This window comes from Sorex fumeus, unplaced genomic scaffold (assembly GCF_029834395.1).
Source record: "Sorex fumeus unplaced genomic scaffold, SorFum_2.1 ptg000024l, whole genome shotgun sequence".
Lineage (NCBI taxonomy): Eukaryota > Metazoa > Chordata > Mammalia > Eulipotyphla > Soricidae > Sorex > Sorex fumeus.
The window spans coordinates 23,185,914-23,213,401 of NW_026606081.1; the positions used below are offsets into that span (position 1 = coordinate 23,185,914).

A 27,488-nucleotide genomic window follows, 5' to 3' on the forward strand; every position below is an offset into this window, starting at 1 on the left:
CCCTGAAGATGGCGGCCGAGGCGGCCGCACTTTTTTTTTTTTAAAACGAGCGGCTTCCCAGAACGCCCCGCGCGCGTTTGTAACGAATTTCCGTTCGAGTTTGTATTTTAGGCGCCATTTTCGAGTGGAGGAGCCGGAGCTGAGCGCGCGGCCGGAGCGGGGAGCCCGCCGCCCTCTGCAGCCGCCACGGGAGCGCCCGCCCGCGGCCCCCGCGCCCCCCGCACCCGCCCGGGCCTCCCCCCCGCCCGCCGCCGCCGCCGCCCGCCCGCGCCGCCGTGACCCCCATGCCGCGCCGAGGACCCCCGGCCAGCGGCGGCCGTCGCGGCGCGCGCGACCCGGCGCCCCCCAGCCCCGACGAGACGGGCCGCGCCGCCGAGCCGCCGCCGCCAACGCCCCCGTCGGGCGCCGCAGGTGAGCGCGGGGCCGGGGCCGCGGGGGCCGGGGGCGCGCCGACGGCCCCGCCCGCCGCCCCCTGACGGCCCCCGCCGCCCCTGCCGCCCCGCAGAGCCCGAGCCGGCGCCCCCGGAGCCCGAGCACGATGGCCGCAGTCTGCAGGACATCCTGGGCGGCATTGAGCCGCCGCCGCCGCCCGCCATGGCCAGCGAGGCGGGCGCGCCGCGCCTCATGATCACGCACATCGTCAACCGCGACTTCAAGTCGTACGCGGGCCGCAAGGTGCTGGGCCCCTTCCACAAGGTACCGCGGGCCGCGGCGGGCCCCTGCCTTCCCCGGGAACCGCGCGCCCCGAGCCCGTCGCGGGGCGGCGGACGCGCCGCGCCAGCCCGGAGCATCCCGAGGCCCGCGGGCCCCCCCCCCCCGACGGGACTGCTTCCGGGAGCTTTTTGTTATTGGAGGGGGTTGCTTGCTTTCCTTCTTTCTTTACTTTTTCCCCCTCCCCCAAGCCTGGGTTAAAATGAGAGAGGGTGGCCCCTGACGGCGGTGTCAAGGCTTGGATGGGAACCTGAGTTTAGGAAACTTGCACGGTACCTGGTTTTAGGAAACTTGCACTGTACCTGAGTTTAGGAAACTTACACGATACTTGAGTTTAGGAAACTTGCACGGTACCTGGTTTTAGGAAACTCGAATGGCGCCTGGTTTTAGGAAACTTGCGCGGTACCTGGTTTTAGGAAACTCGAATGGCGCCTGGTTTTAGGAAACTTGCACGGTACCTGGTTTTAGGAAACTTGCACGGTACCTGGTTTTAGGAAACTTGCTTGGTACCTGAGTTTAGGAAACTTGCACGGTACCTGAGTTTAGGAAATTTGCACGGTACTTCAGTTTAGGAAACTTGCACGGTACCTGGTTTTAGGAAACTTCAGGGGTCTTCTCCGCAGGGAAGCCCAAGATGCGGTTTATGCCCGGGCAAGTCCTCCCCCCTCCGCCCCACCAAGAAACAGCCCACGGGGTGACGGACGGATGCGACCTGACTGGGCTCTGCTCTTTTCCACCCAGCGTTTTTCCTGTATTATTGGGCCGAACGGGAGCGGCAAGTCCAACGTTATTGATTCCATGCTTTTCGTGTTTGGCTACCGAGCACAGAAAATAAGATCTAAAAAGCTCTCGGTCTTGATTCACAATTCTGATGAGCACCAGGATATTCAGAGTTGTACGGTCGAGGTGCATTTTCAAAAGATCATCGATAAGGTAAGAAACTGACGCCCCGGTTGGCTTGGCGGCTTCTTTTTAAAAAAGAAATAACTTCTGTACTTGGTACATTTTTGTTGTTTCTGGCTTAAATGTTTTTTTAAGTTGGTCTGCAATTAAGCAGAACAGCTACTGATTTTATTGATCCCGTGATCGTGCCTGATCTCTGATGGGTAATGGCGGCAGCTGTTCATCGCATGATGCTGACTTAATGTTAACTTAATATTAAAATTTGGGCCAGGAAAGTGAATTCTATAAGTGGCTCGTGTTCCTGCTGATGGAACAAACGCTGCTATTTGGATATCTGAGTGCCAAGTAGGCATTCTTTGACTACCCATTTTGTTTGCTTTTAGTTTTGGATAACAGCAGAAGGCCAACGTGTAACCGCTGGCTGGTTTTACTGCCTTCATTATTTCGAGGCACGTTAAATAATTTCATGTTACGCGTCGTTCCTTCTGTGTATCAATAATAGAATTGCTTCTGCTTGAACTGCCCTTTTAAGAGCGGGTCAGACTAACCTGTTTGTATTTTTGGAAGGAATACATTTAGAAGGAAAATGTCTTTGGATTACTTGGTTCTCTTGGTATTGTTTATTGTTTTCCTTCTGTTTGATTTTTAACTTTGGAAATGATTAGCTAAAAATAATTGAAACCTATATTGCTTAGTGAAGTAGGGATGTGATTTGATCTGGTTTTGCCCAATTGGTCTTTTGTTTTGCTTCAGGATAAAGGACTTTAATGAAATCTGCACAGTGCCATCTATTTTGACTTTATTTTTTAGCATTTCTCTTGCACAAGTTGTAGCATTTCTCTTGCACAATTTGGGATGGGAAATAAATGACAGTAAGTGGAGTTTATTCTTTGGCGTATTTTTGTTGGAGTCGTGTGAATTTTACGAGCCTTGTTTACAAAGTAAAAACCCTTTAAAGAAAAGTGAGTTTTAATATTAAAGTAGATTTCTACTCCTCTAAAATTTTTTCTTGACTTGTGGTAGTGTAGATAATTCTGTGCATTTCTTGCATTTCTTTTTATTGGCGTATTTTTTTATACCCCTCTCCCCAAATTAAGACATGTCACCCTCTTTATTTCTTTCCTTTATTTTTCCCTGAGTCATCATTTTCGATTTTTGGTGGTGTTGGTTTTTTGCTTTATTAAAAGTGGACTGGTTAAGGGTCAATCTATCGATACAACAACTATTTGGATGGTTCTATTTGGATATGGTGAAGGTTTTGTTCTCAAATAGCCAGTTAAATGTGCTTTTAGGCTTATTTGGAGGTGGGGAGATTGTTTTTGTTTTCATGTTGGTTGGACTTTTGTTTTCTTTTGTAATATACGGTGAAGGGATCAAAAGACTTGTAAAAAGTGAGTTGTTGGGATGGGATGGATGGAGGGCTTTTGTTTGTGTTTGAAGTTTGCGATCTGTAGGTTTAGTTTCATTGTGAATCAATAGAAATTGGGGCAGACTCCGAAATTCGTTGTTTCCTGATTTTTGTTCTTCCTCCAAACAGGAAGGGGATGATTATGAAGTCATCCCTAACAGTAACTTCTCCGTGTCCAGAACCGCGTACAGGGATAACACTTCTGTCTATCACATAAGTGGGAAGAAGGCAACATTTAAGGATGTGGGAAGCCTTCTCAGAAGCCATGGGATTGACTTGGACCATAATAGATTTTTAATCTTGCAGGTAAGTTGATTCAACTTCGGAGGTTCTCTTATTCTTGGGGCTTATATTGAAAGTAACTCGGGGAAGTTCTCCCTGTTGGATGAATCCTGTAATCTGGAGCCTTAAAGTACTGTAGCAGCACATCATGGTTTACATACTACAGTCAAGATGCGAATCATTATTTGCTGCTCTAGAAATTTAAGGAAATTCGTTGGGAATTTTCATCATCAGATGCTTGTTTCTCATTTGGATGGACTGACATACTTGTTCCACTATAGCAGCACGTAAATATTGGCGTAGTGAAATGAACATTGAACACCAATATTATTGTGCTGCTTTAGTGTGACAGGGGTAGATCACCTATCATTGGTCTTTTTATTGCCCTTTAGACAACATTTTCAACAAAATCATCTTTTAGTCACTGTTTTCTTTGTGTTCATCTCTACTACCGGTATATAGCAAGAATGGAAAACCTGTATATTGGTAGTTTGATAAATTTACCTTAGCACCTAATTTATTTTTAATGACTTCCGTTGGACTTTCTTATGAATAAAATAGCCTTCTTGAAATGCTGATATTTCATTCTGAAGTATCACGGTAGGGTTGTGTATTTTTAAAGGGGGTATAAAATTTAAGTTCCTAATGTTGATTTTTTATTACAAATCCTGTGTTCTTGAGTAAGATCTTCTTTGTGTTTTAGGAAAAAATTAGTGTTAAACATGGCTCTTTGTCATGTGTATTAAAATCCCTTTGTTTGAAACTTTCCTATATGATATCCAGGCACAAGAGCGTAATAATAAAACTGCATTGTGATATAGTAATGGCTTCTAATTTTCTTTAGTGTAAGTGGGAACGTTCATGCTAATGTTCTAATTATGATTGCAAAGAATGCTTAAAAATGTTTGTTTCCATTTTAGTCTTAAGTTTTTTTAGTAAAATATAATTTTAGAGTATGTACAAGTTAAAAATTCTGGAATCACTTATTTTTATCTTTAATTATAAGGACTTTTTATTAAACTTCCCCAAACTTCAAACAAATGCTGGGAAATTATTTTTCAGATAGATTTGTGAGTTGGGTTTGAATTTATATAAACCTTGTATTAAAGCTTTGAGTGTGTGTGTCTTGGTCAGACAGTGACTGAGATGGGGACTTCCACATTCTGGATTCTGGTTTAATTTGGGTGGGAGGCATCAACCCCGAGGTGCTCAGGCCTTTGTTCTGGGCTTGCTCCCCTGGCTGGCTTGGGTACCACGCCCATCTCCAACCCTGGTGTACTTCTTGGTTCAGTTTAGAACACTGAGCTTCGAGGTTTAGAACCCTTTAGAAAACTAGGTTTGATAAGTGCTATCGGGTTGTAGGAAATAGCAATTGTGTTTATTTTTATTGTTTGCATCATACTGGAAACTCATCAAAAAATAAGTGGTGCCTGAGAGAGCTCGGGAAACTGAACACATGCGTGGCCTGAAGGAGGCCCAGGGGCCACGCCTAGCAGTGCCCAAGGGCTTGTTCTTGGTTCTGTGCTCAGGTTTTGTGTTCTGGCAAAGCTTGGGCGATCATCTGTGGTACGGGGGAATGAACCTGGTTCATCCCCTGCAATGCGAAGCCCCCAGAATGAGGTGTTTAGTACCTTCTCTCGTCAGACAGCTTCTCCAAGCTAGCCACGCTTTGGGGTACTTAGAGAAATATTTTTATTCAAGATAATATGATTACTTTGAGTCAAGCATCAACAGGCCAATGGTATGATTTATAGCGTAATTGATCTGCGGGTTTTTTTGGGGGGGTCACACCTGGGGTTCCTCATGGCTCTGCACTCAGGAATTACTCCTAGGGTGCTCAGGGGACCTATGGGATGCTGGGGATTGAACCATGGCCGACCGCATGCAAGGCAAACGCCCTCCCTGCTGTGCTAATTGCGCCAGCCCCTGCGATATATTTTAGAAATTCATAGAAAGATATGTTTATTCTCAGTTTGTATAGTAGGTTCGAATCCTTAAGATTCTGGGGACCAGGCTTTGGTTCAACATCTCCCTCTCCTGCCCCCGACCCGGTCTGGGTTGCCTGGTTTCAGCAGTTCCCTGTTCCGAGGAGTGCCCAGTAGGCCGGCTCCTGGGTCGGCCCAGGCCAAAGATGGCCAGGCCTTGTTGCTGCCCCTTCCAGTGTGCCTTCAGAAAAGGGGGTGGTGATGCACAGCTCACCCCCATTTCTGGATGATTCCCCATTCATCTTTACCCTATTTGGAAGCTTACATCCCATTGTAAGAACTGTTGGTACAGAGAAGTAAAGTTAGCATTTTATGGTAACTGTAAATTAGGTTTAATAGGTTTGGGTACATTTGTTCCATTCAAGGTAGAATGACAGCCTCCGCTTTTATTAAGTTCAAAATTCCATTAAGGATTGCTATTTCATAAGTGTTTGATTAACGCCTCAAAATTTGCTAGTTTAATCACAGTTTTAGTTTTGTTGAAGTTTCCAGCTTTTATCTTAATATTAATGATTATAAGTTAAAGACAGCCAGTTTTTATTTTTATTATTTAGCCATTTGGAGATTAGATGAATGAGGGTTGTTACCTACCCATCATACTTCTTTTTCCGCACATTCTTCATTTTTCACTCCATTTATCCTGAACTTGGCATGGCGTCCTGTTCAGGCCCACTGAAATAAACTCGTAGTGTAGCAAATGTCGGTTTTCGTTTCATCAGTAAGACCTCAGGTGTCCAAAAGGGTTTTGTTCAGTAGCTCCACTGTGAAAGGAAATAAGAGGCTCTTTTGTTTGGGGGTTTGGTTTTGTTTTTTTTAAATTTGGGACCCACCTCAGCTGTGCTCAGGACTCACTCCTGGCTCTGCCTTAAGGGGTCTTCTGGCAGAGTTCCAGGGGCCTTACGAGGTGCCCCAGAAGCTTCCCTACTGATTCGGGGATAGAGGATGGATCTTAGGCTAGCAGTCCACTGCAGGATGATCCTTTCTTTTTTGCTTACTCTCTTTTTTGTGGGGGTGGGGACGGCACTCGCGGTTGGTGTTCAGGGCTCTGTGCTCATAGGTCGTATCTGGCAGGCTCGGGAGACCTAATGGGGTACCTGGGATGGAACCCGGGGCAGCCAGGGTAGCCCCTCACGCTTCCCTTTTCTTTTGTGTTCAGTATTTGCCAGGGAGCCTGCCCAGGAGGGCCTGCCCGGGGTGTCTGTGTTTCAAACTCATGTCACTTTGTGCTCACACTCCACTGTTTAACAGAGGAGGGAAGGTAGCCATAAAATCTGCCGTGGTTATGCCTGAGAATGCAGTACTTTTTTAGTCAGATCTAAACTTTTGACTATCACCTGGTTTCTTTGCCTCTCTCTGGTAGCTTAAAAAAAAGGCAAATTACAATTTTAAAAAATTATTTTGGGGGGCTGGAGCAATAGCACAGCGGGTAGGGCATTTGCCTTGCACGTGACTGATCTGGGTTCGATTCCCAGCATCCCATATGGTCCTCTGAGCACTGCCATGGGTGATTCCTGAGCGCAGAGCCAGGAGGAACCCCTGTGCATCGCCGGGTGTGACCCAAAAAAAGAAAAAAAAAGAATGATACTTTCCATATGAATAAAACGCTTTAAAAAATTATTTTGGTATTGTGAAAATGGATACCAAAATCCTTTTTCCCTGCATTCAAAGATAGATTTTTAGGAATTTTCTTAGAGAAAAACTTGTATTAAAGCTTCGTTCTTGATTTTTCTGTAGTTTGTGCTTGCTAAGATTCAGACTCATTCTGGAGGAGGTTAGAGCAGATCGTGTCTCCCCTGCTTCTTCCTGAAAGTTACTTTATCAAAGAGTGATGTGACTGAGTCCCAATATCCTGGTTTATTACCTTCTTCAGTAGTGTGAGCTTTTGTTTTACAAATATTTTCTTGTTGATAAATATGCTGAGCATTTGTTTTCAACTAGGCAGCTTTGTTAAAATAAAAATAAATCATATTGTACAGCTTTCTATTTAAGTGGGGAAGATAATGTAATCAGAAATAAGCTACATCTATGTTGTTTCCAAAGCAAGTATTTCTCCTCAACAATAGTTCGGTACGAAATTTGTGAAGCCTTTAGCAAAGTTTGAATTTGCTCTGTTCCGGCCTGTACCTGGTGGTTCTTGGGCCGCTCCTGTCCCCACGATCAGGAGGTCACTCCTGGCAGCATATGAAGACCAGAAGGTGCCAGGGACGAACCCAGGCGTTCTGTATGCAGAACATGTGCCCAGCCCAGTGATCTGTACCTCTGTCTCAGCAGTAATTTAATCAGCAAAAAAACTGGAAAACCGACTCATGTAAATTTTCCTTGTTACAGTTTTTCATTCGTCTTAAAATATTTGCTTTGAGTAGTGAGATTGTTGAGCACTGTGAGAATGTGCGGCATTGCCACTGTGATTTGTTGTTTGCATCCTTAAGTTCAGTGACTGCCACCAGATCGGTGGTTTCCAAGGGTTCTGCATCCCTCCCCCAGGCCACTGAGCGCCGTGGAGACAGTTTGGGCTGGGGCAGCTGCAGTAGGGGCAGCCTCTGGCGGGGACTCAGAGCAGAGATGCTGTTACGTGCCTCAGTGCCCGATGAGTTCCCGCAGCACAGACTGTTGGCCTCTGTGCTGGTGGTGTTGCGCTTGACAAACCCTGCCAGGCTTGAGACTCTCAGCTTCCTTGTGGCTGGAGCTTGTTCCATTGTAAGCTTTAAGCTTTGGATATTTCTTCCAGTTTAAAGATCTGTCTAGAACTTGACTAACTTGACTGTTGTTCCAAATATTTGAAAAGAGTTGATCTTTGCTTAAAATATATACAATTTTTTGTTTGCTTTTGAGTTCACAACCAGCAGTGCTCAGGGGTTACTCCGGGCTTTGCACCCAGGAATCTCTCCTGGCCATGCTTGGGGGATCATATGGGATGGCGGGATATTGAACCCGGGTACAAGGCAGACTGCCTCCCTGCTGTACTATCGCTCCAGCCCCTAAACATAAACAAATCTTAAGCACTGATTCATGCAGAATAAACGCTGCAGAAGAAAGCTTAAAACAAGTTATTTGACTAATATTTTGCTTTGCATTTGATAAGAATGCCATCAGCACACAAAATACTGATGTGTGAAGATAGTTTAATGCTATTCCTTCCCATGAGTAAATCAGGAAGAAGACTGCATGACAACCTCCTTAGATTATTTTTATGGTCAAGTTGAGACTTTGCGTACAAAATGATGGGGGGATGACTTTTGCCAAGGTTTGTTTTGTTTTGTTTTACGTTCAGGTGGTTTGGGTGGGGCTTTGTTTTTGTTTTTTTTTGGCCACAGCCAGCAGGTTTTCTTTAAAAAATTTGTGTTGAGAAAGAAACTTTTTTATAGTGTGCAATTTAAAAATGTCCCTCTCTGCTCTTGTGCAACTGTAGAGGGGGTCCCTGTGAGTCCCGGGAGGCAGATCCCCTCTGCCCCTGCTAGAATTCTCCCCTCTTCCTGCTGATTCATCGCGTTGACAGACGACTGTTTAAAATCTGCATCCCATGCAGAAGTGCTGTCAGTGTCATGTGCACCAGGACTTGTAGTTTCCACACACTTGGCGTTTCTTTACTGTGAGGAGCAAGTGGCCTTCCTTCCAGTCTCCCAGGCTGAGCCTTGCAGCCGGAGGGAGACTGGTATATAGCGGATCGCAGTCACAACGGGCTACAGAGTAAGTGTGGTCAGAATCACACCTTGGAACAGGATTCCTACTGTAATTTAGCCAGGAGTGGTCTCTTTGAAAATTCTTTTAGAATTGGAGGCCTGGGTTTAGTTCTGTAAATAGTTCATATTGCCACAATGCTTGATTTGTAAGTTGTATAAATATCTTAGCTGAATTTTGCTTTATAGAAGAATTAGTTGTTTATACTGAAAGGCCTTCCTAAATGGGGTGTCTTCCTTTGGTTTGTGCAAATGCATATGGTCTCATAGTTTCATAAGAGCTTACATAAGGGGAAAGATAGGGGGGTTTTTTTCTTTATTATTTTAGTATTTGCAAATGCATGATACTATGTTTTAATGGGTTTTTGTTGTCTTTTTGATTTTGAGGTACTGTGACTTACAGCATTGCTAGTGATGGTTTCACTGCACCCATCCTTCACTAGTGTACTGCCCCCTTCCCATGGTTCCTAAGACACCTCCCTTCCTTTTGGTCCCCTCAAAACTCAGTTTTCTGGATCAGTTCTCTGTTACGTTGCCTTTGGTCCTTTTGGAAAGGTACATTTTTTACCCTCATCTGTAAAATCAAAACTTAGTGGAAAGAAGGTTTTCATTTGTACCTTGATATCAGTCTCACTAAGCACGTAGTTATTACTATTGTCTTTCTGATCGTAACTTAAGATTGATCTAAACATACATAATGGCTGTGAAATCTGCGTTTTCTAAAGGGGGAAGTTGAGCAGATCGCCATGATGAAGCCCAAAGGCCAGACGGAGCATGACGAGGGCATGCTGGAGTACCTGGAGGACATTATTGGCTGTGCACGACTCAACGAGCCCATCCAGGTCTTATGCCGGAGAGTGGAATTGTTGAATGAGCACAGAGGAGAGAAGGTAACTTCAGTTTTTGTTGCAAAGCTATACTTGCATCCTTGAATTTTTACAGGTGTATCATTTGGATATTTTTGGTTTGGGTGCAGTGTGTTGTGGGGGAGTTGGGCTGTGGGGGCCCATACCCAGTTATCGGGGGTTACTCCTGACTTTGCTCAGGGGAACCATAAGGGATACTGGGGTAGGACCCGGGTCAGCCACAATGAGGTAAGGGCACTCCCGGCTGTCCTGTCATCCTAGCCCCAGGAATTGTATTATTTGAACAGTTTATGGAGGGAGGGAAGAGGAGTGAGGCCTTGGCAGTGCTCTGCTCGGGGCTCACTCCTGGCGGGGCTCTGGAGGCCTGAGGCGGTGCCGGGAATTGAATGCGGGTTGACTGTGAGAGCGCCTTTCCTCCTGTACTCTCTCCAGTCCCAGCACACTTGTTCGGGGTAAGCACGACGTTCATTTGAACCGTTACTTGAACACTTGGTGGTCAGTGCTCGGGGCTATTCTTGGCTTTGCTCAGAAGGGACCCCTGGCAGTGACCAGAGTATTGTGTGTTGGGGGTGGAACCAGGGTTGGCTGTATGCAAGGCAAGCACCTTGCCCCCTGGGCTCTCTCCAACCCTGAACGGCATGCTCTTAACTTTGTAGTTAAACAGAGTGAAGATGGTTGAAAAGGAAAAGGATGCCTTGGAAGGAGAGAAGAACTTAGCCATCGAATTTCTTACCTTGGAAAATGAAATATTTCAAAAAAAGAATCACGTTTGTCAGTATTACATGTAAGTACGTCTTCGTCAATTTCTCCGTTAGTTTCCTGCATAAGGTTCAAGTCTCTTTTCCTGTATTTAGAAAAATGTAAAGACAAAGGGAATTTTTTGTTGTCTTTAGTGACTTTATTAAGTTGGGGTAATTTTTCTTAGCACTGGGTTGGACTTTGTTGGTTTGGGTTTCAGGGCTGCCCAGGGCCTTATCCTGGCAGGCTTGGGGTCCCTGTGGGCTGTGGGGAGCAAGCTAGGGGCTGCCACGTGCCTTCAGGCACCCTCCGCTCTGTGCCGTCTCTAGCCCTGACGTTGCGTCTTAAACAGACTGCACTAATTTGGGAAGTAACTTTGCAGTCTTTGCTGCTCTTGGTAGTTTTGTATGTCTGTGTCCTGTTTAGTTCACTATTAAGCATCCCTGAGCTTCCCCTTCAGTCACCCAGTAAACGTGAGGCTCTGTGGGAACAGCTGGCTCTTCTGAGGTGGCAATTTCAGGAATGGCACTGTGGGATTCTCACTTCCCTTTGTCCTCTCTGCAGTTATGACCTGCAAAAACGAATTGCTGAAATGGAAAATCAGAAGAACAAAATTCATGAAGATACTAAAGAAATCAATGAGAAGAGCAGTAAACTGTCTAGTGACATGAAGGAGAAGAATAAAGCTGTGAAAGACGTAGAGAAGTAATCTCTTTTGGAAAATACTAAAAATATTTGCGTTCAGTTACTTTTACCGCGCGTGTCTACATGGGAAGTTGTGTGAGGGCAGTGGAAATGGCCCCTTGTAGCTGAGGAAAGCTGACTCCTGGCTACCTTGCTCAGTGCTTGGGGGGGGGGGGGGGGGGCGCAAGGGTGGGCTGAGCCCTGCTGCCCCCTCCACCTTCTCCACAGCCTGGGAGATCAGATATTCAGCTTCGGGCTGACAGTGGTCTGAAGTAGCGGGGGCTACTGCCCCCTAGTGATTGAACACACTAACTGCACCACTGAAAAAAAAAACAGTGAACTGTTCATTCTCAAGATAACGAAACAAACAGTTCTTCAAGGGGATTCTTTTCTTTTTCTTTGTTCTTGGGCAACATCCAGCATTGCTTAGTGTCCATGTGGTACTTGGGATCAAATCCAGGCCCCCCCACGTACTGAAGTCCAGACTGTCTCCCTGCTCCAAGATTGCTTTATTCTAGAGACATAATTTTTTCCAGTCTTAGACCCTCTCTGCCCATAATCAGGGACACCTTACCTTTACCTATTTTCTTTTCTCTTTGAGTGTAAGCAATCTATGCCTGGGGGTGGGAGGTGGAGTGACAGGGCTCAAACCCTTGTATGTGCAGTGACCACCAAGCTACGGCCCCGGGTTATCATAGTTTAGATGCAGAAAATGTTTCACTGGAAAATGCAGTATTTCTCATTCAGCTTAGTCGGGTAAAGTAACTCAGGACTCACGCATGGCACATAGGAAGTGAGTGTTAGCTGACATTAGAGGGTTTGTGTCTCCTCTGGGGACACACCCAGCTATGCTCAAGGGTCACTCCTGGGGGTGCTGGGGGCTGGAGGCGTGGACCATGGGATGCCGGGGATCCAACTCAGGTCACCTGCTTGCAAGACAAGTCCCCTACCAACTGTACTGTCACTTTAGCCCTCGGATTTTAAGATTATGCCTTCTAAGGATTTAGAAGTTGTGGAGGACGTTTGCCAGGCCGGATATACAAAATGGTTTTAAGATATTTTAATGTCCAAAATAGTGACTTTTAAGTGTCTTTGTTTTGCTAGGAAGCTGAATAAAATCACAAAATATATTGAGGAGAACAAAGCAACATTTACAAAGCTAGATTTGGAAGATGTTCAAGTTAGGGAAAAATTGAAACATGCTAAAAGTAAAGCAGAAAAACTGGAGAAACAACTTCAAAAAGATAAAGAAAAGGTGAGTTTTAGGGGGGATTAATTGTTCTTGTCTGAACATCAGGTCTAATTTTCATTCTATTTTGAGGATATATACTTTCACTAAATTTTTCTCCAAATCAGTTTGAATTTTGTTCGTTATTTTAGACTTGAGCCTGATGTTTGTTCTCAGAAGTCAGTTTTGCATGTTGTTGAGGTGATTTTTGGTGTGGGACTGGCCGAGGCCATGTAGGGCAGAGCGTGGGCCACGCTCCAACTAGTGGTTTCATGTGATCAGTACATCATAATATGTAATAAAGATCAGTGTCGCCTGAGATTAGAACAGGAAAAGAAAGAATGTCCAGCCTGGGCAAGTTGTCGGTCCTGAAGAATCACACTTAATAATCACTTAATTTCCCGTTACTCGTCGATTTGCCCGAGCGGGCACCAGCAACGTCTCCATTTGTCCCTGTCGCGTGCTAGTGTAGCCCAATGGCATCTGTTCTCTGGGAACATGAAGAGCCTCAAACCGATCGTTCATGATCTTGATGAAGAAGTCTGACCATCTGGTAGGTGGGCGGCCATGCGGTCTTTTGATGTCCCATGGAATCCAGTCGGTCCAGCAGTCGTCTTTAAATCTTATTACGTGACCAGCCCATCTGATTTTTGACACCTTGGCAAACGAGACAGCGTCCCTGATTCTTGATCATCGACGGATGTCAGAACTCCGGATTCTTTCTCTCATTTGAGTGAAACTTGATATTCCAAGCATAGCTCTTTCTATTCTTCTTTGGGAGACCCGAATAGCGTTCTCATCCTGTTTGCGTAGGGCCCAGGTCTCTGAGGCATATGTTAATGCAGGAAGAACAGCGGAATCAAAGAGATGTGCCCGGAGCCGGAGGTTCTTCGTCCTCTTAGCTATTTCTTCGATGCTCTTGAAGGCGTTCCAAGCCGCTCTTTTCCTCCTGCGCATCTCGGGTGCCAGGTTATTTGTCATGTTGACTTCTCGACCTAGGTACACATAGCTGTTGCATTTGGAGATGGTCTTCTGTTGAGAGCGAATGGGGCATCAGGAACGAGGCTGTTTCTCATAAACATTGTCTTCGTAAGATTCAGCTGTAGTCCTGCCTTTCCACACTCATGGTCAAAGTCGGCCAGCATTTGTGCCGCTTGGCTGATGTTTGGTGATGTTTTCTTGAAGAATCAAGACTTGTGAATTACCGCTTTTGTTTGTCTGAACAAAGAGAGAGGTTGCAGTGGGTGGTTAGGAAAGTACTTGTTGATAAGGCCAGCTAAGTTGAACCTAATAAAATCTCAGAGGCTAGAGTTTTGATGGTAAGGGATGCTTTTAAAGGAGACAGATGTTGGGGCTGGAGTGATAGCACAGCGGGTAGGGCGTTTGCCTTACACGCGGCCGACCCGGGTTCGATCCCCAGCATCCCATATGGTCCCCTGAGCACCACCGGGAGTAATTCCTGAGTGCAAAGCCAGGAGTGACCCCTGAGCATTGCTGGGTATGACCCATAAAGCAAAAAATAAATAAAATAAAGAAGACAAATGTTGCTTATGCTGGTTTTATAATCATAGGTTGAAGGATTTAAAAATGTACCAGCCAAGAGTGAAAAGATTATAGCTGAAACAACAACTCGGAGCAATACCCTTGAGAAGGAAAAAGAGAAAGAAGAGAAGAAACTAAAGGACGTCATGGATAGTCTGAAACAGGAAACACAAGGGCTTCAGAAAGAAAAAGAAGTGAGTATGTTAACTATTGGTAATTATTTTGGTGAATTTTTCTAAGCTTGGGATTTTTTTTTTTTTTTTAAGTTAAAAACTGATATTAAAAGCTGACTGAACTACTTGCAGAGAAGTTTGGGCCTTTTAATTCCAGTGTTATTGAAAACAACCAAGACTTTTTTTGTTTTCTACTTTGTCATTTATTAAAGATCTAACGGATTTTTTTGGGGGGGAATCAGGAGTGTGGGGGTTGGGCCTCACTGATACTATTCAGGGGCTGCTAGTGGCTGGGGGTCCTAGGGCCAGCTGCGCATGGGGCGGGGCCTTTGCTCCTGTGCTGTCTCTGACCCTGACTGAACGTGTATGATGGGAGCAGGAAAAGGCTGCTCTCTTGGTACCCACGTTACCCACGTATAGGGCGCCACCACGCCCAGTTACTGCCCCTCGCCTTCTGTGTGTCTTCCGAAAGGAAGCCCTGGCCCTCAACAGCAGAGGCTGTCACACTAGCATCCTCTTCCACAGGAAAGTTAAAAGGAGTATTTTCAGCGCAGAGTGAAATTGTGCTGTGTTGACTGCAGCATCCTTGGTTCCGGCATTCAGGGCTCGGCAGGTGCATTGCTCATCACAGCAGCAGCTCAAAGGCGTTGCCCCGAGGGGTTCCAGGGACAGGGCGCTTGGTGCAGTTTCCCTGGGGCTCTCACGCCCACCTGCCCACTGTACTCCAGCCCCCAGAGTCAGATTTCTGACGCCACTTAGACAGGAACGCAGATTTCTCCTCACTGACCAGTGGTGAGCCGTGGTGGGGATTCCCCGGCTTCCTGGCTGAGGATACTTAATGAAACGTTCCGCTCCAGAGTCTGCAGAGGGGCCAGAGCAGTGGCACAGCAGGTAGGGCCTTGCACACGGCTGACCCAGGTTCCATCCCTGTCAGCCCAGATGGGGGCCACCGGGAGTAATGTCCTGGTGTAGAGCCCGGAGTAGTGCGCCAGTACCGCCCTGTGTGGCTCAGACAAAAACTTCTTAGACTTGATCCTTTTAGGGAAGGGGATATGAAAATACTCTGAGGGGCTGAAGCTGTAGTACAGCAGGTAGGATGAGCATTGCCAGGAGAAAGCCCTGAGCACCACCAGGTGTACCCCACCCCATCCCCGGAAGTGGGGGGGGGGGGTGCCATGAAATCTAGAGTTTCACTCCAGTTTTTGGTGTGCCAGAGAGTGGGTACAGGGCAGAGCCACTTTCTGGGCGCCGCCGGGTACGGCCGCAAACCTCGACATGTCCAGCTTCATGAGCTCCATCGTTCCAACAGAGTCAAGAACAGAAACTTATGACTTTCAGCAAATCAGTCAATGAAGCGCGTTCGAAGATGGATGTCGCCCAGTCCGAGCTCGACATCTATCTCAGTCGCCACAAGACCGCCGTCTCGCAGTTCGATAAGGCCAAGGAAGCGCTCGTCACAGCCTCGGAGACGCTGAAGGAAAGGAAAGCTGCGGTCCGAGAGATCGAGGTGAAACTTCCGCAGGCTGAGCGGGAACTGTCGGAGGTGAGTGTGCAGTTCTGGCTGGGCATCGCTCACCAGCCTGGCGCTGGGGGGTTTTCCCACTTAGCTCAGTCTTCCTGAAAAGAAGTGGGTTAATACTTTAACGTTCAGATAGGAATGGAGACAGTCGAACCATTCCATCCCTGATACCCCACGTGTCTATATGGTCCCCCGAGCACTGCCAGGACTAAGCCCTGAGCACTGCTGGGTGCCGACCAGAGACCAAAAAAGAAAGGATATTCCTTTCAGAAGCATTAATCAGCAAATAACAGGGTCACTTAACCACCACCCTTTGGAAATAAGGTGAACCAAAGGAGGTTTTTATTTCTAAATCTGAGTTCATACGAGGTGAAAAAGGAAAACAATTAGAAGGTTCATACAAGGGTAAAAGTAAAAAAAAAATTCGTGTGTGTGCAAGGCATCATCTTCGTGTATTTTTTGTTTTGGGTTTTGTAGCTATAGTTAGGGATTTAGGTGTATAGTTAGGGATATAGGTATAGAACTATAAAAAAATTGTTTTTGACTTAGTCTGCAAAGCCTCATTAGACAAGATGGCAATAGAAAATGTAGTTTAGAGAATACACTGAGCACTCAATCCAGATGCTGCGTAGTTTGATGACTCTTGGTCAGATTGCCCAGAGGACCGTAAGTACTGCTTCCTGCAGGCAGTTGAATAATAAGGTTCCAGGTCTGGGGCGGTAGCACAGTGGGTAGGGTGTTGCCTTGCACACTACCAGGGTTCGATTCCCATGTGGTCCTCCAGCACCGCCAGGAGTAATTCCTGAGTGCAAAGCCAGGCGTAATACCCTTGTGCATCACTGGTTGTGACCCAAAAAGCAAAAAAAGAAAAAGAAGATTCCAGAGAATACATGGTTCCGGGAGGAAATGGAGTTGAGTGCACTTAAGGGCGGGTGTCTCTGATTTCTGCAGTGGGTGGGACAGCACCTGCCGTCTTATCGGCTGCCTCTGGCTTCACTTCCCAGGAAGCAGGATTGACTTCAACTCATTATCCCACAGTTGATTAAATGGACTGCTAATCTGAGTTCTTTGGGGATCCATATTTATTGACTTGTACTTAATTGTCACCAATAAAGCAGTCTTTACCATGAAAAAAAAGGATACACTGAAAGTTGTTTTCCTAAATGTACATGATTAGGTCGACAGGGAAGTGTGTGACCACGTAGAGTTGAAATTGTTGCTAAGGCTTGATGCTTTACAAGTTCTTCATCAGGGAGACTCGGGCCTACAGTGTTCCAACACCAGCTGTAGCTTAAATTTTGGAGAAATCCTGGTCCGCAGTGTCAGCTTTTGCTGGACCCCACTGTAACTGGTGGTGGGGTGCTGACTAAGGAACATGGGCCTGAGAGGAAAGTTGCTCTTCTCACATGATGGAGCAGGCAGCCCCTTTCTTGCTGCCGGCGCTAGTCCTCAGCTGTGCAGTTTGGTCTGGTTTTATAAAATTCATTTTTTAGTATTAGGAGACAGAAATTCCATTTAGTCACAGTCTTGTCCTTTTCAGTTTCTGCAGAACTATGGGCCATCCCAAACGGTCTCCCTGCCCATGCTGCCTGTCCTGTCTGTCGGACACTGCTCTGAGGCTGTGGTGTCCACATGCCCAGGGCTGACATCTTGCCACACGCCGACTTTGTTCCTGTTCAAGTGTTGCTATTTTTGTCCCTTTTTGAGGCATCGACACAGTTTTGTCCAGGGATTGGCAGGTGCTTTGGAGATTCATTTCCTTTGGGTCAGTAGAGGTTCGTGGGCCACACTGAGCAGTGCTCAGGGACCTTTGTTCTGGTTCTATGCTCAGGAGCAGTTCCTGCCTCGGGATCAGATGTGGCACTGGGGGGTTTGAACTGGAATCGGCCCCTGGACTCTTTCCACCCTGGGAATCATTTTCCTGACTTTTTACTTTCAGAAAGAAAAAGAGCTTCAAAAACTTGCACAAGAAGAAACAAACTTCAAAAGTTTGGTTCGCGATCTTTTTCAAAAAGTCGAAGAAGCAAAGAGTTCCTTAGCAATGACCCGAAGTAGGGGCAAGGTCCTTGATGCAATCATTCAGGAAAAGAAGTCTGGCCGGATCCCCGGGATATACGGACGGCTGGTAAAGAACATTTGTTTGCAGGCGACTCTATTTTTCTCAAGATACTGTAAATGTTCCTACTTTGACTTAAAAACAGAATATATTGAGTATCATAGTACATAAACTAGCATTCCAGGTTTGTAAATATTTTGCTCTTATACTCAGGCACAATAAAAATTGTTTTTTCTTTGTTTGGTGTTGGGGTCTTGCTGAACAGTGCATTGGGGCAAATCCAGGCCTCCCTCATGCATTGGTCAGTTAGAGTTATTTTAATACCAAACTTACGATCTTCTTTTGGGTTTTATGCCACTCTATTGAGAGTTGTCAGTCAGGGTTGGGGAAATCAATAGTATTTCAAAGTGAGGAGTTAGCGGACTGGGTCCCAGTAAGGAGGGTGGCCAGGCAGGGAATGGAGAGTCCAGGGGGCCTCCAAGCTGCCAGGCCCGCGTCTGTCCACACTAGGCCAGTCCGGAGGGCATTTGAGAATCACCTAGGTTGTGTTTTCTTTGGTTGTGCTCAGGCCCACACGGTCTCATTTGTGTGTGGGGGGGGGGGGGCAGTGGATCATCCTGCCGTGTGGGACAGCGATGGGTCTCCGAGCCCGAGAGTGCGACCGTTGGACTCTTAAGTCACATGCACTGCCATGGTTTCTGTGGAGAGGGGGCATTGGACCGCGCTCAAATAGGCACCTTGGCCCTAGACTGTCTCATACACCTCTTAAAGATGAGCCAAACGCCTTGCCAAGATTCCTTTTGCAGAAGGAGGAGACTCTTTTTTGCCATTAACTGCCATCTGTGTGCTTTTCTTTCTTGTTTGGGGGCGCACCCAGCTGTGCTCACGCGTCCGTCCTGGTGCAGTGCAGGGGATCAAACTCAGGTCAGCTGCATGCCAGGCAAGTGCCTTAACTGCTGTACTAGCTGTCTGGCCCCTTGTTTGTACTTTAAAATGATGTGAATGTAGTTTCCATTTAAAAGCAGTAAAATCTGTGAATAGTAGGGGCCGGAGTGATAGCACAGCGGGTAGGGTGTTTACCTTGCACGTGGCCGACCTGGGTTCAATCCCCGGCATCCCATATGGTCCCCGAAGCACCGCTAGGAATAATCCCTGAGTGCAGAGCCAGGAATAACCCCTGAGCATCGCTGGGTGTGACTCAAAAAGCAAAAAAAAAATAAAATCTGAATAGTAATGAAATGATTCCATATTTAACGCCCTGCTGATTTTTGTTTTCTCCTTTTTAATTATTAGGGGGACTTGGGAGCAATTGATGAAAAATATGATGTTGCCATTTCGTCTTGTTGTCACGCGCTAGACTACATTGTTGTTGAGTCCATTGATACAGCCCAGGAATGTGTGAACTTCCTTAAAAGACAAAATATTGGAGTTGCGACTTTTATAGGGTTAGATAAGGTGGGTATTCATAGTTGTGTGTAATGTCATGTAAACAGTAATTTCCAGCAGAAATGTCTGAATCATTTTAAATATAACTGTGCATGAACCAATAAATAATACTTAATTATTCCAAAACTTTTATCCTGACATTTTCTGTGTGCCTATTCCTTATGTAAATGACAAGTGGGATACCTACAACAGATAATTCTTGATTGTGAGTTGTTGCGTTTTTTCTTTTTTCTTGAACTTTTAGATGGCAGTGTGGGCCAAGAAGATGGGCAGAATTCAGACTCCTGAAAATACTCCTCGTTTATTTGATTTAGTAACAGTGAAAGACGAGAAAATTCGCCAAGCTTTTTACTTTGCTCTGCGGGATACCTTGGTCGCCGACAGCTTGGATCAAGCCACAAGAGTAGCGTATCAGAGTGACCGGAGGTGGCGGGTGGTGACTCTGCAGGGACAGATCATAGAGCAGTCAGGTGAGGTGGCTGCCCCCGCCCGTGCCTCGCTCCTCCTGGGAGAGGCTTTGGTTTGACACTCGCCCTCCTTGGATGCAGGTACCATGACGGGAGGTGGCAGCAAAGTGATGAAAGGCAGGATGGGGTCCTCAGTCATCACCGAGATCTCCGAGGAGCAGGTAAACGGGTGTAAACAGTCTTCTGTTAGGAAGGGTGTTCGTTGGGGCTGGAGCAGTAGCAGAACAGGTCTGGCGCTTGCTTGCCTTACATGTGACCTGCCCGAGTTCAATCCCTGGTCCCCTAAGCACAGCCATGCAGGTCCGAAAAAAGAAAATTTTTATACTGCATGTTTTTGACCAGAGAGCTGGCCCATAGGGCTGGAGCACACGGCTTCCCTGCAGAAACCAGTTCATTCCCACACCGCACACGGTTCCCCGGCTCTGGGTGTGCCGTGACATATTCCACCAGCAGAGCAAGATCCAATACCACCACACCGGGGTGGGGCAGGGGGGAATAGAAAGTAGGCAACAGATATATATGTGGACATAAATGTATCTTTTTATCTTAGATTTAGATCAGGATATTTCATGACTTGATATTCTTGTGTTCCATGTTTCATCTTGCATAATTATCATAGCATTACGTGCTTTTCCTATTTCAGAATCAAAGCTTTAATCAGAAGCCACGTTGAGTTGTTTGGTATTGTTTGGATCTTCTTCATAAGTTAACTTTGTGTTTGGTAGGTAAATAAAATGGAAGTACAGTTGCAGAAAGAGTCTCAGCGAGCAGCACAAGTCCAAGAGCAGAAAGGACAGCTGGAGGAAGCGGTGCTGAAGCTGCGGCAGAGCGCCAGGGAAATGAGGAACACGCTGGAGAAGTTCACAGCGAGCATTCAGGTACCTGGCCCGGGGCCTGCTTCGAGCAGCGTCACTGTTGTCCGAGTTCTCGGGACCCTTGAGTCTCGCTTCAGTGCAGAGTTTTGCCCCATTAAAAAGGCAGTGCCTGGGGTCAGAGAGGTAATACAGTGGGGAGGGCCTTTGCCTTGCACGTGGCCGACGCAGGTTTGATCTGCAGCATAGCCAGAAGCATCGCCGACTGGGACCCGAAACCAGGGTCTGGGTGGCTGGAGACGTAGCACATGAGGGGGAGGGTACAGTGGGGCAGCTGCTTGCCTTGGATGCAGCCAACCTGGGTTCTGTCCCGGACACCCCATTTGGTTTCCTGAGCACACCGAGTGTGGCCCCCCAAAACAAAAATAGACATTTTTTTTTTAAGTGGTACATGTGTGACAGATCTCAAAAAAATTCATTGCCTTCAATCTTTAGGCACTTTTAATAGTGTTTTCGTATAGAAATATGCAAGTCTTTTTGTATGTGGTACACACATTAAGTATTCATGAGCTTTTAACGTTACACTATTATTGGTATAGTCTGTCTTAAACTTTTCAAACCGTGGTGTTCATTTTCTTAGAGCTGTGTTAGAGCATTTTGTTCCGGGTTTTGTCATTAGGTCACTGCATGCTTCTGCTGCAGCCCCTCGTTTCCTTTGCCACTGTCACCAGGCCAAGGCACTCAGCCAACTTCTTAGGTCATATTTATTTTTAAAGTTATCGTTTTTACCTGGCATGTTTTATACATAAGCATTTAAGGATTTTAAGGGCCTTTCAAAATGTAAAAAAAATAATGCTGTTGCACTAAGTTAAAAAGCTGACCTTGGGGGCTGGAGCGATAGCACAGCGGGTAGGGTATTTGCCTTGCATGCGGCCAACTCGGGGCCAACCCAGCATCCCATATGGTTCCCCAAGCACCGCCAGGAGTAATTCCTGAGTGCAGAGCCAGGAGTAACCCCTGAGAATTGCTGGATGTGACCCAGAAAGAAAAAAAAAAAGTTGACCTTGAATGTTTAAACATTTTTGCAGCATTTATCAGAGCAAGAAGAATATTTGAATGTACAAGTTAAAGAACTTGAAGCTAATGTACTTGCTACAGCCCCTGATAAAAAGCAGCAGAAATTGCTGGAAGAGAACGTTAAAGCTTTCAAAGCGGGTATGTGTAAAAGGTGTAAAAGAGTTATCATGGTCAGGAATTTTGAGCCTGAATCCCCTCCTGTCGCCCTTCCTGGCAGTACTGTTCACAGAGCAGGTTGGACCTGTGCTCGGCAACTGGCTGTGGGGGAGGGGGGAAAGCGTTTGTGTTTGGGGGGGGGGTTCTTTCCTGGGGGTTTATGTTCATTTGTCTTTGGGGAGGCAGCAGGTCAGAGTCCACCCTCCAGTCTCAGGGGCTATATGTACCATATGTGGAACTTGGCATTGGGAGTTTGCAAGGCAAGCACCTTACCCCTGTACTCTCCAGCCCGTAGAGAGTATTGAAGCATGTATGTCATTCGATAGTCAAGGAAGCGAGGCAGAGTAGTTTGCATAATTTAGCAAAAGTTATAGATCTTACGTGGGAGTGTAGGGATTCTGGACCAAGGCGTTTTGAATCCAGAGCCCGCACTCTTGATTTCATACTTTGTGTACTTTTATCTGGTTTTGCCAATGCCCTCCACTCGTAGCTATAGACTAAGGAAGCAGGGTCTGGAGAAACGCACTTGAAATGAGTACACAGAAGAGAACAAAAGAGAATGCCCTGCCACAGAGGCAAGGGGGGGTGGGGGGTGGGAGGGATACTGGGACATGGTGGTGAGAAATGGGCACTGGTGGAGGGATGGGATGGGTATTTGATCATTGTATAATTGAAACCCAAGCACAAAAATTTGTAAGTCTACAACTGTACCTCATGGTGTCTCACCAATAAAAATTTTTAAAAAAAGAAATGAGTACACAGGAAAGCGATATACACATGAAGGGAAATACTGTTTGGAAAACTAAAAGATTGTCCTTTGTGTGCACATAATCATGTGAAACATTAAGCGGTCGTCTCGAATTTCCCCCACTAGACTTTTTTTGTTTTTTTGGGTCACACCCGGCTCTGCACTCAGGAGTTACTCCTGGCGGTGCTCAGGGGACTATATGGGATGCTGGGAATTGAACCCGGGTTGACTGCGTGCAAGGCAAACGCCCTACCCTCTGTGCTATCTTTTCCATTGTTGTTGACATTTTAGAAGTGGTGTTAGCCTAGAATTAGGATTTTTGACTTTTTTAAAACTATGTTTCAGAGTATGACCGTGTGGCTGAGAAGGCTGGTAAGGTTGAAGCTGAAGTGAAGAGGCTGCATGACCTCATCATAGAGATCAATAACCATAAGCTCAAGGCCCAGCAAGACAAGCTTGATAAAATAAATAAGCAACTGGATGAATGTGCTTCTGCCATTACGAAAGCCCAAGTAGCGATCAAGACTGCAGACAGGTAGAGTATGTGCGTCCATGGCCAGTGTGTCCACTCTGCAGCACCGCCTGCCTCCCACGAAAATCCCTTAACCGTCTCCTCCCCGCAAGCTAGAGAAATGAAACTGCTTCTGTTCTGTGACCATGTCGGCACAGCCTATAAGCTTTTACAGGAATTCTTACCAAGTTGTACTGAGCTTAATAACATACAGGTATCCTGCATGTGTATATATGAACATAAAGACAGTGTAAATATGGTCTATAAGTTTAGTCTTGGTAGCAAAAGGTATCATTGAGGCCCTGGGAAGTTATTTGGGAGGTTTACAGAAACTGGAACTCTTACAATTTCAATGTTACTGTTTTGTTTTAGAAATCTTAAGAAAGCAGAAGATACTGAGTTTCGCACAAAGAAAGAAATAAAAGATACTGAGAAAGAAGTGAATGACTTAATAGCAGAACTGAAAGGCTTGGAGAACAGAGCGGCAGAAGTCGTACAGAACACAAACGCGGCGGAGGTGAGCCCGGGAGGAGGCGCAGTGGGCTGCCTCATCCAGTCAGGGCGGACCAGACCGCCTGTGGGCCCGGGGCTTCTGTATGCAGTGGGCCTTGGGCCGCAGCCAGCAGAGCCAGGGGGCTTGGGGCCCAGTCCATCTCCCAAGCCCCAAATGTTTGCCAACTGTCAGGAAGGAGAAGGTGCTAGGTTTGTCTTTGTGCTGTCACTGCTGTGACCGGGCAGAGGCCTCACCTGTGTCCGTTCTTGGTTTCCAGGAATCTTTACCAGAGATCCAGAAAGAACACCGGACTCTACTTCAAGAACTGAAACTGATTCAAGAAAGTGAGCATGCTCTCCAAAAAGATGCACTTGGCATTAAGTTGAAACTTGAACAAATAGATGGCCATATTGCTGAACATAACTCTAAAATAAAATATTGGCAAAAAGAGGTGAGTTGCTACATTTTAAAATATTGTTTATGGGGGCTGGAGAGATAGTACAGTGAGTAGGGCGTTTGCCTTGCACGCGGCTGACCCAGGTTTGATTCCCAGCATCCCATATGGTCCCCTGAGCACCGCCAGGAGTAACCCCTCTGCATCACCGGGTGTGACCCAAAAAGCAAAAAAATATATATATATAGTTATGAAAAAGGGTTGGTGTTTTAGTTTTGAGCCATGTTGTGATTTTTCAGTCCATGATGCCACTTTTCAAGTGTCTAAGGTATACCAAATTAACTCTACAGACAGTGGTTAGAATTAATCCCTATTTCCAGGCTCACTTGAGAGTTAACAAAGAACTACATCAGCACATGGACACACTGCAGTGTTTTTTAAGTTCTGTGATAGTAGTGGATAAATAAGTCAACTCTTCATGTTATTTTGATAGTCAGAATTTTTTTTATTATATTTTATTATATTTTTTTTATTATATGGAGTGATAGTACAGCAGGGAGGGTGTTTGCTTTGCATGCAGCTGACCAGAGTTCAATCTTTGGCATCCCCCAAGCGCTGCCAGGAGTAATTCCTAAAAGCAGAGTCAGAAGTAACCTCTGAGCATCACCAGGTGTGACCCCAGAAAAGAAAAAGAAAAAATCCTGATTATAGACAACTAATTTTAATACTTTGCTTTAGATTTCAAAAATATCATTGCATCACATTGAAGGTAATCCTGTCAGAGAAATTCCAGTTCTAAGCCCAGAGGACCTTGAAGCCATCAAGAACCCAGATTCAATAACAAGTCAGATCGCACTTTTGGAAGCCCAGTGCCATGAAATGAAGCCAAACATCGGTGCCATTGCAGAATATAAGAAGAAGGTGGGGGAACGAGGGTGCACTGTGCTCCATTGACAGCCTGAAGTGCCTGTAACTGATGTATAGGAAGAAGGGAGGGGGGCGTGTGGGGGGTGCCTCTAAGAGTATCTTGCTGAAGGTGCTTTTCTCATGAAAACACTTTTTTCACAGGAAGAATTATATTTACAACGGGTAGCTGAATTGGACCAAATTACTTCTGAGAGAGATAATTTCAGACAGGCGTATGAAGATCTTCGGAAGCAGAGGCTTAATGAATTCATGGCAGGCTTTTCTATAATAACGAACAAATTAAAGGAGAATTACCAGATGCTTACTCAGGGGGGCGATGCTGAGCTGGAACTGGTGGACAGTCTGGACCCTTTCTCAGAAGGAATCATGTTCAGGTTCGTGGGTGGCAGTTGATAATAGTGTTGGAGCGCGTGCTGGATATCTAATTTTACACTTCGAGTGATTTTCGTTTTTGGTCTTTGGGCTATCCCAGGGAGTGCGCACATGATCAATGATCACTCCTAGTAGGCTCTGGGAACCAAACCCAGTCAGCTGCATGTATGGCGTGTGCCTTGCCTGCTGTACTGTTGCCCTAGCCCTAAATTGAGTCACTTGAACATGAAGATTTTTAAATCGCAAAGTGTGAGGGCCAGAGAGACATCTGCAGTTGAGCACATGCAGCCTCGGTTGGATCCCTGGTACTCTAGAGCTCCCAAGCCAAGGAGACGGTTCATGGTTCAAGAACATGCCAAGGTGCCTCTTTGATCCCTGGCATATCTTCTCTTCTTCCCCCCCCCCCCCACTCCGTGTAGCCTGAGGGCTTTTAGCGATGCATTGACCCCTGAGGGAGCTCTGCTCACCGCTTGTACCACCAACACTGAGAATGACCCAGGGCCCCTAAAAACACAAGTCAGAATTCTTTGGAAATAGAGGCTGGAGGGCTTGGACTCGAAGTACTTAACCTGTGTGCTACAGTTTGGAGGATGGTCCCTGTGTCTTCATCTTTTGAAAGTGACTTTATGAAATTATTCCCCAAAAGTTCAGATTTGTGAAACACAAATATTAATGGTAGTAGAAACCAGGACAGCCAGTCTTAAGTCCTAACTTCAGCTTTTCAAGTCATTTGACTTATAACAATTGATATTCCTAATTTCAGTGTTCGGCCACCCAAGAAAAGTTGGAAGAAGATCTTTAACCTTTCAGGAGGAGAAAAAACACTGAGTTCGTTGGCATTAGTATTTGCTCTTCACCATTACAAACCCACACCCCTGTACTTCATGGATGAGATTGATGCTGCCCTTGATTTTAAAAATGTGTCCATTGTTGCATTTTATATATATGTAAGTAATCCTTTGGGTTTCCACTGGGGAGGTGGGCCAAGAGATATCAGGAGACCAAGTCCTTTATCTGAACCAAATATTTCCATGTGGGACAAGTGAAATATAAATAAATAGCAGAAATTTGGATTTTAGATTTTCTGCCCTGATCTTTTTTTCCACTACAAGACTTGGCAAAATGCTTCCACATTTATGTTCCTTGATGGTGTGATCCTTATTCCTAGGGCTGGAGTAGGACTCCAGGGCAGAATGCCAGCGGGTTCCATCCCCAGAATCTCAGCCCCTCCCCACCTCCCAAAAATTTACCAGAAGGGAAGGAGAAAGTGTTAGTGTTACTTGTTAGTAATGTTTCTACTTCTCTTTCTCTTTAGGAACAAACAAAAAATGCTCAATTCATCATAATTTCTCTTCGCAATAACATGTTTGAAATTTCAGATAGACTTATTGGGATTTACAAGACGTACAATATAACAAAAAGTGTTGCAGTAAACCCCAAAGAAATTGCATCTAAAGGACTCTGTTGATACCTCAAATTGAATCTGCATCGGTTCAATGTATTACTGATTTTCTATTGTAAATAATTAGAAATTGTATCATATATATTCATATCCTGGCTTTTATGTAATAGTGTGTGCCTGCTGCTTCTCGGAGTGTAAGAATCAGATGATTTTGTAAACTGCAGGTTGGAGGGGGAAATGTCTGAGCGGTCAGGTGCCTTTACCTTAGTCCCAGATCAGTCTCTGGTTCCACTAGATGATGTCAAGGCTCAGCGTATCCTTGTGGCCCTTTGGAAGTGGCCTCCGGTTACTCTGGTTCAGCCTTAGGTTACCAGTGTAACAATCACTAATCCCAAATATCAAGGAATTTTGTTTTAAACTTCGATTTGAATTTTAAAAGATGAGAATTAATGTCATATGTTTTTCTATATATAGCTTGTTATACTTAGAAAACTTGTTTGGAGAGGCCAATAAACTAATAGTGTTTGAACATAATTTTTAAATAAAAATATATCCCAACTAAGTATGTCAGTTGTCTTTCTTACTACATAGCAGTAGTGTTTGCCTTGCATATGTGAGGCCCGAGTTTAAATTCCAGACATGCAAAAGAAAAAAAATGAAGTGATTTGCGTCTATGACAGTATTAGGGTTTGTTGGGGCTCTTTTTTAGATAGTGGTCCCTAGAGACTAAAATTTACTTGTTACTCAGTAAACCGGGTTATGAAAGTGCAGATAGTTTCCTTCTGTACATTCCTGCCCAGCATATAATACGACAGGTATGGCAGCTGACCCATGATTGATCCCCAGCAGCCCATATAATTCCCTGAGCATTGCCAGGTGTGGCCCAAAGGACATTAAATTATTGGTACTTG

At 45.6% G+C, this 27,488-nt stretch overlaps 1 protein-coding gene across 1 annotated transcript; it reads left to right on the forward strand.

The window, feature by feature from the left end:
• Positions 1-284: 284 nt before the first annotated feature.
• SMC4 (structural maintenance of chromosomes 4) lies at positions 285-27,194 on the forward strand. Its single transcript, XM_056114324.1, has 23 exons — positions 285-411; positions 506-696; positions 1,453-1,644; positions 3,152-3,328; positions 9,692-9,856; positions 10,489-10,616; positions 11,135-11,275; positions 12,359-12,509; positions 14,054-14,218; positions 15,507-15,740; positions 17,656-17,841; positions 19,066-19,227; positions 19,463-19,688; positions 19,767-19,846; positions 20,411-20,563; positions 21,586-21,712; positions 22,824-23,013; positions 23,362-23,506; positions 23,760-23,933; positions 24,615-24,797; positions 24,945-25,177; positions 25,939-26,122; positions 26,491-27,194. The coding sequence occupies exons 1-23, from the start codon at positions 285-287 to the stop codon at positions 26,641-26,643; spliced, it is 3,867 nt and encodes a 1,288-aa protein (XP_055970299.1). The 3' UTR covers positions 26,644-27,194.
• Positions 27,195-27,488: the final 294 nt, after the last annotated feature.

Excerpts from the sequence above, each read along its gene's own strand:
- SMC4 (XM_056114324.1), top strand. The coding sequence starts at position 285 with ATGCCGCGCCGAGGACCCCCGGCCAGCGGCGGCCGTCGCGGCGCGCGC. Across the intron at positions 9,857-10,488 it reads ATGAGCACAGAGGAGAGAAG|TTAAACAGAGTGAAGATGGT; the intron begins GTAACTTCAGTT and ends TTAACTTTGTAG. Across the intron at positions 24,798-24,944 it reads TTGCAGAATATAAGAAGAAG|GAAGAATTATATTTACAACG; the intron begins GTGGGGGAACGA and ends CTTTTTTCACAG.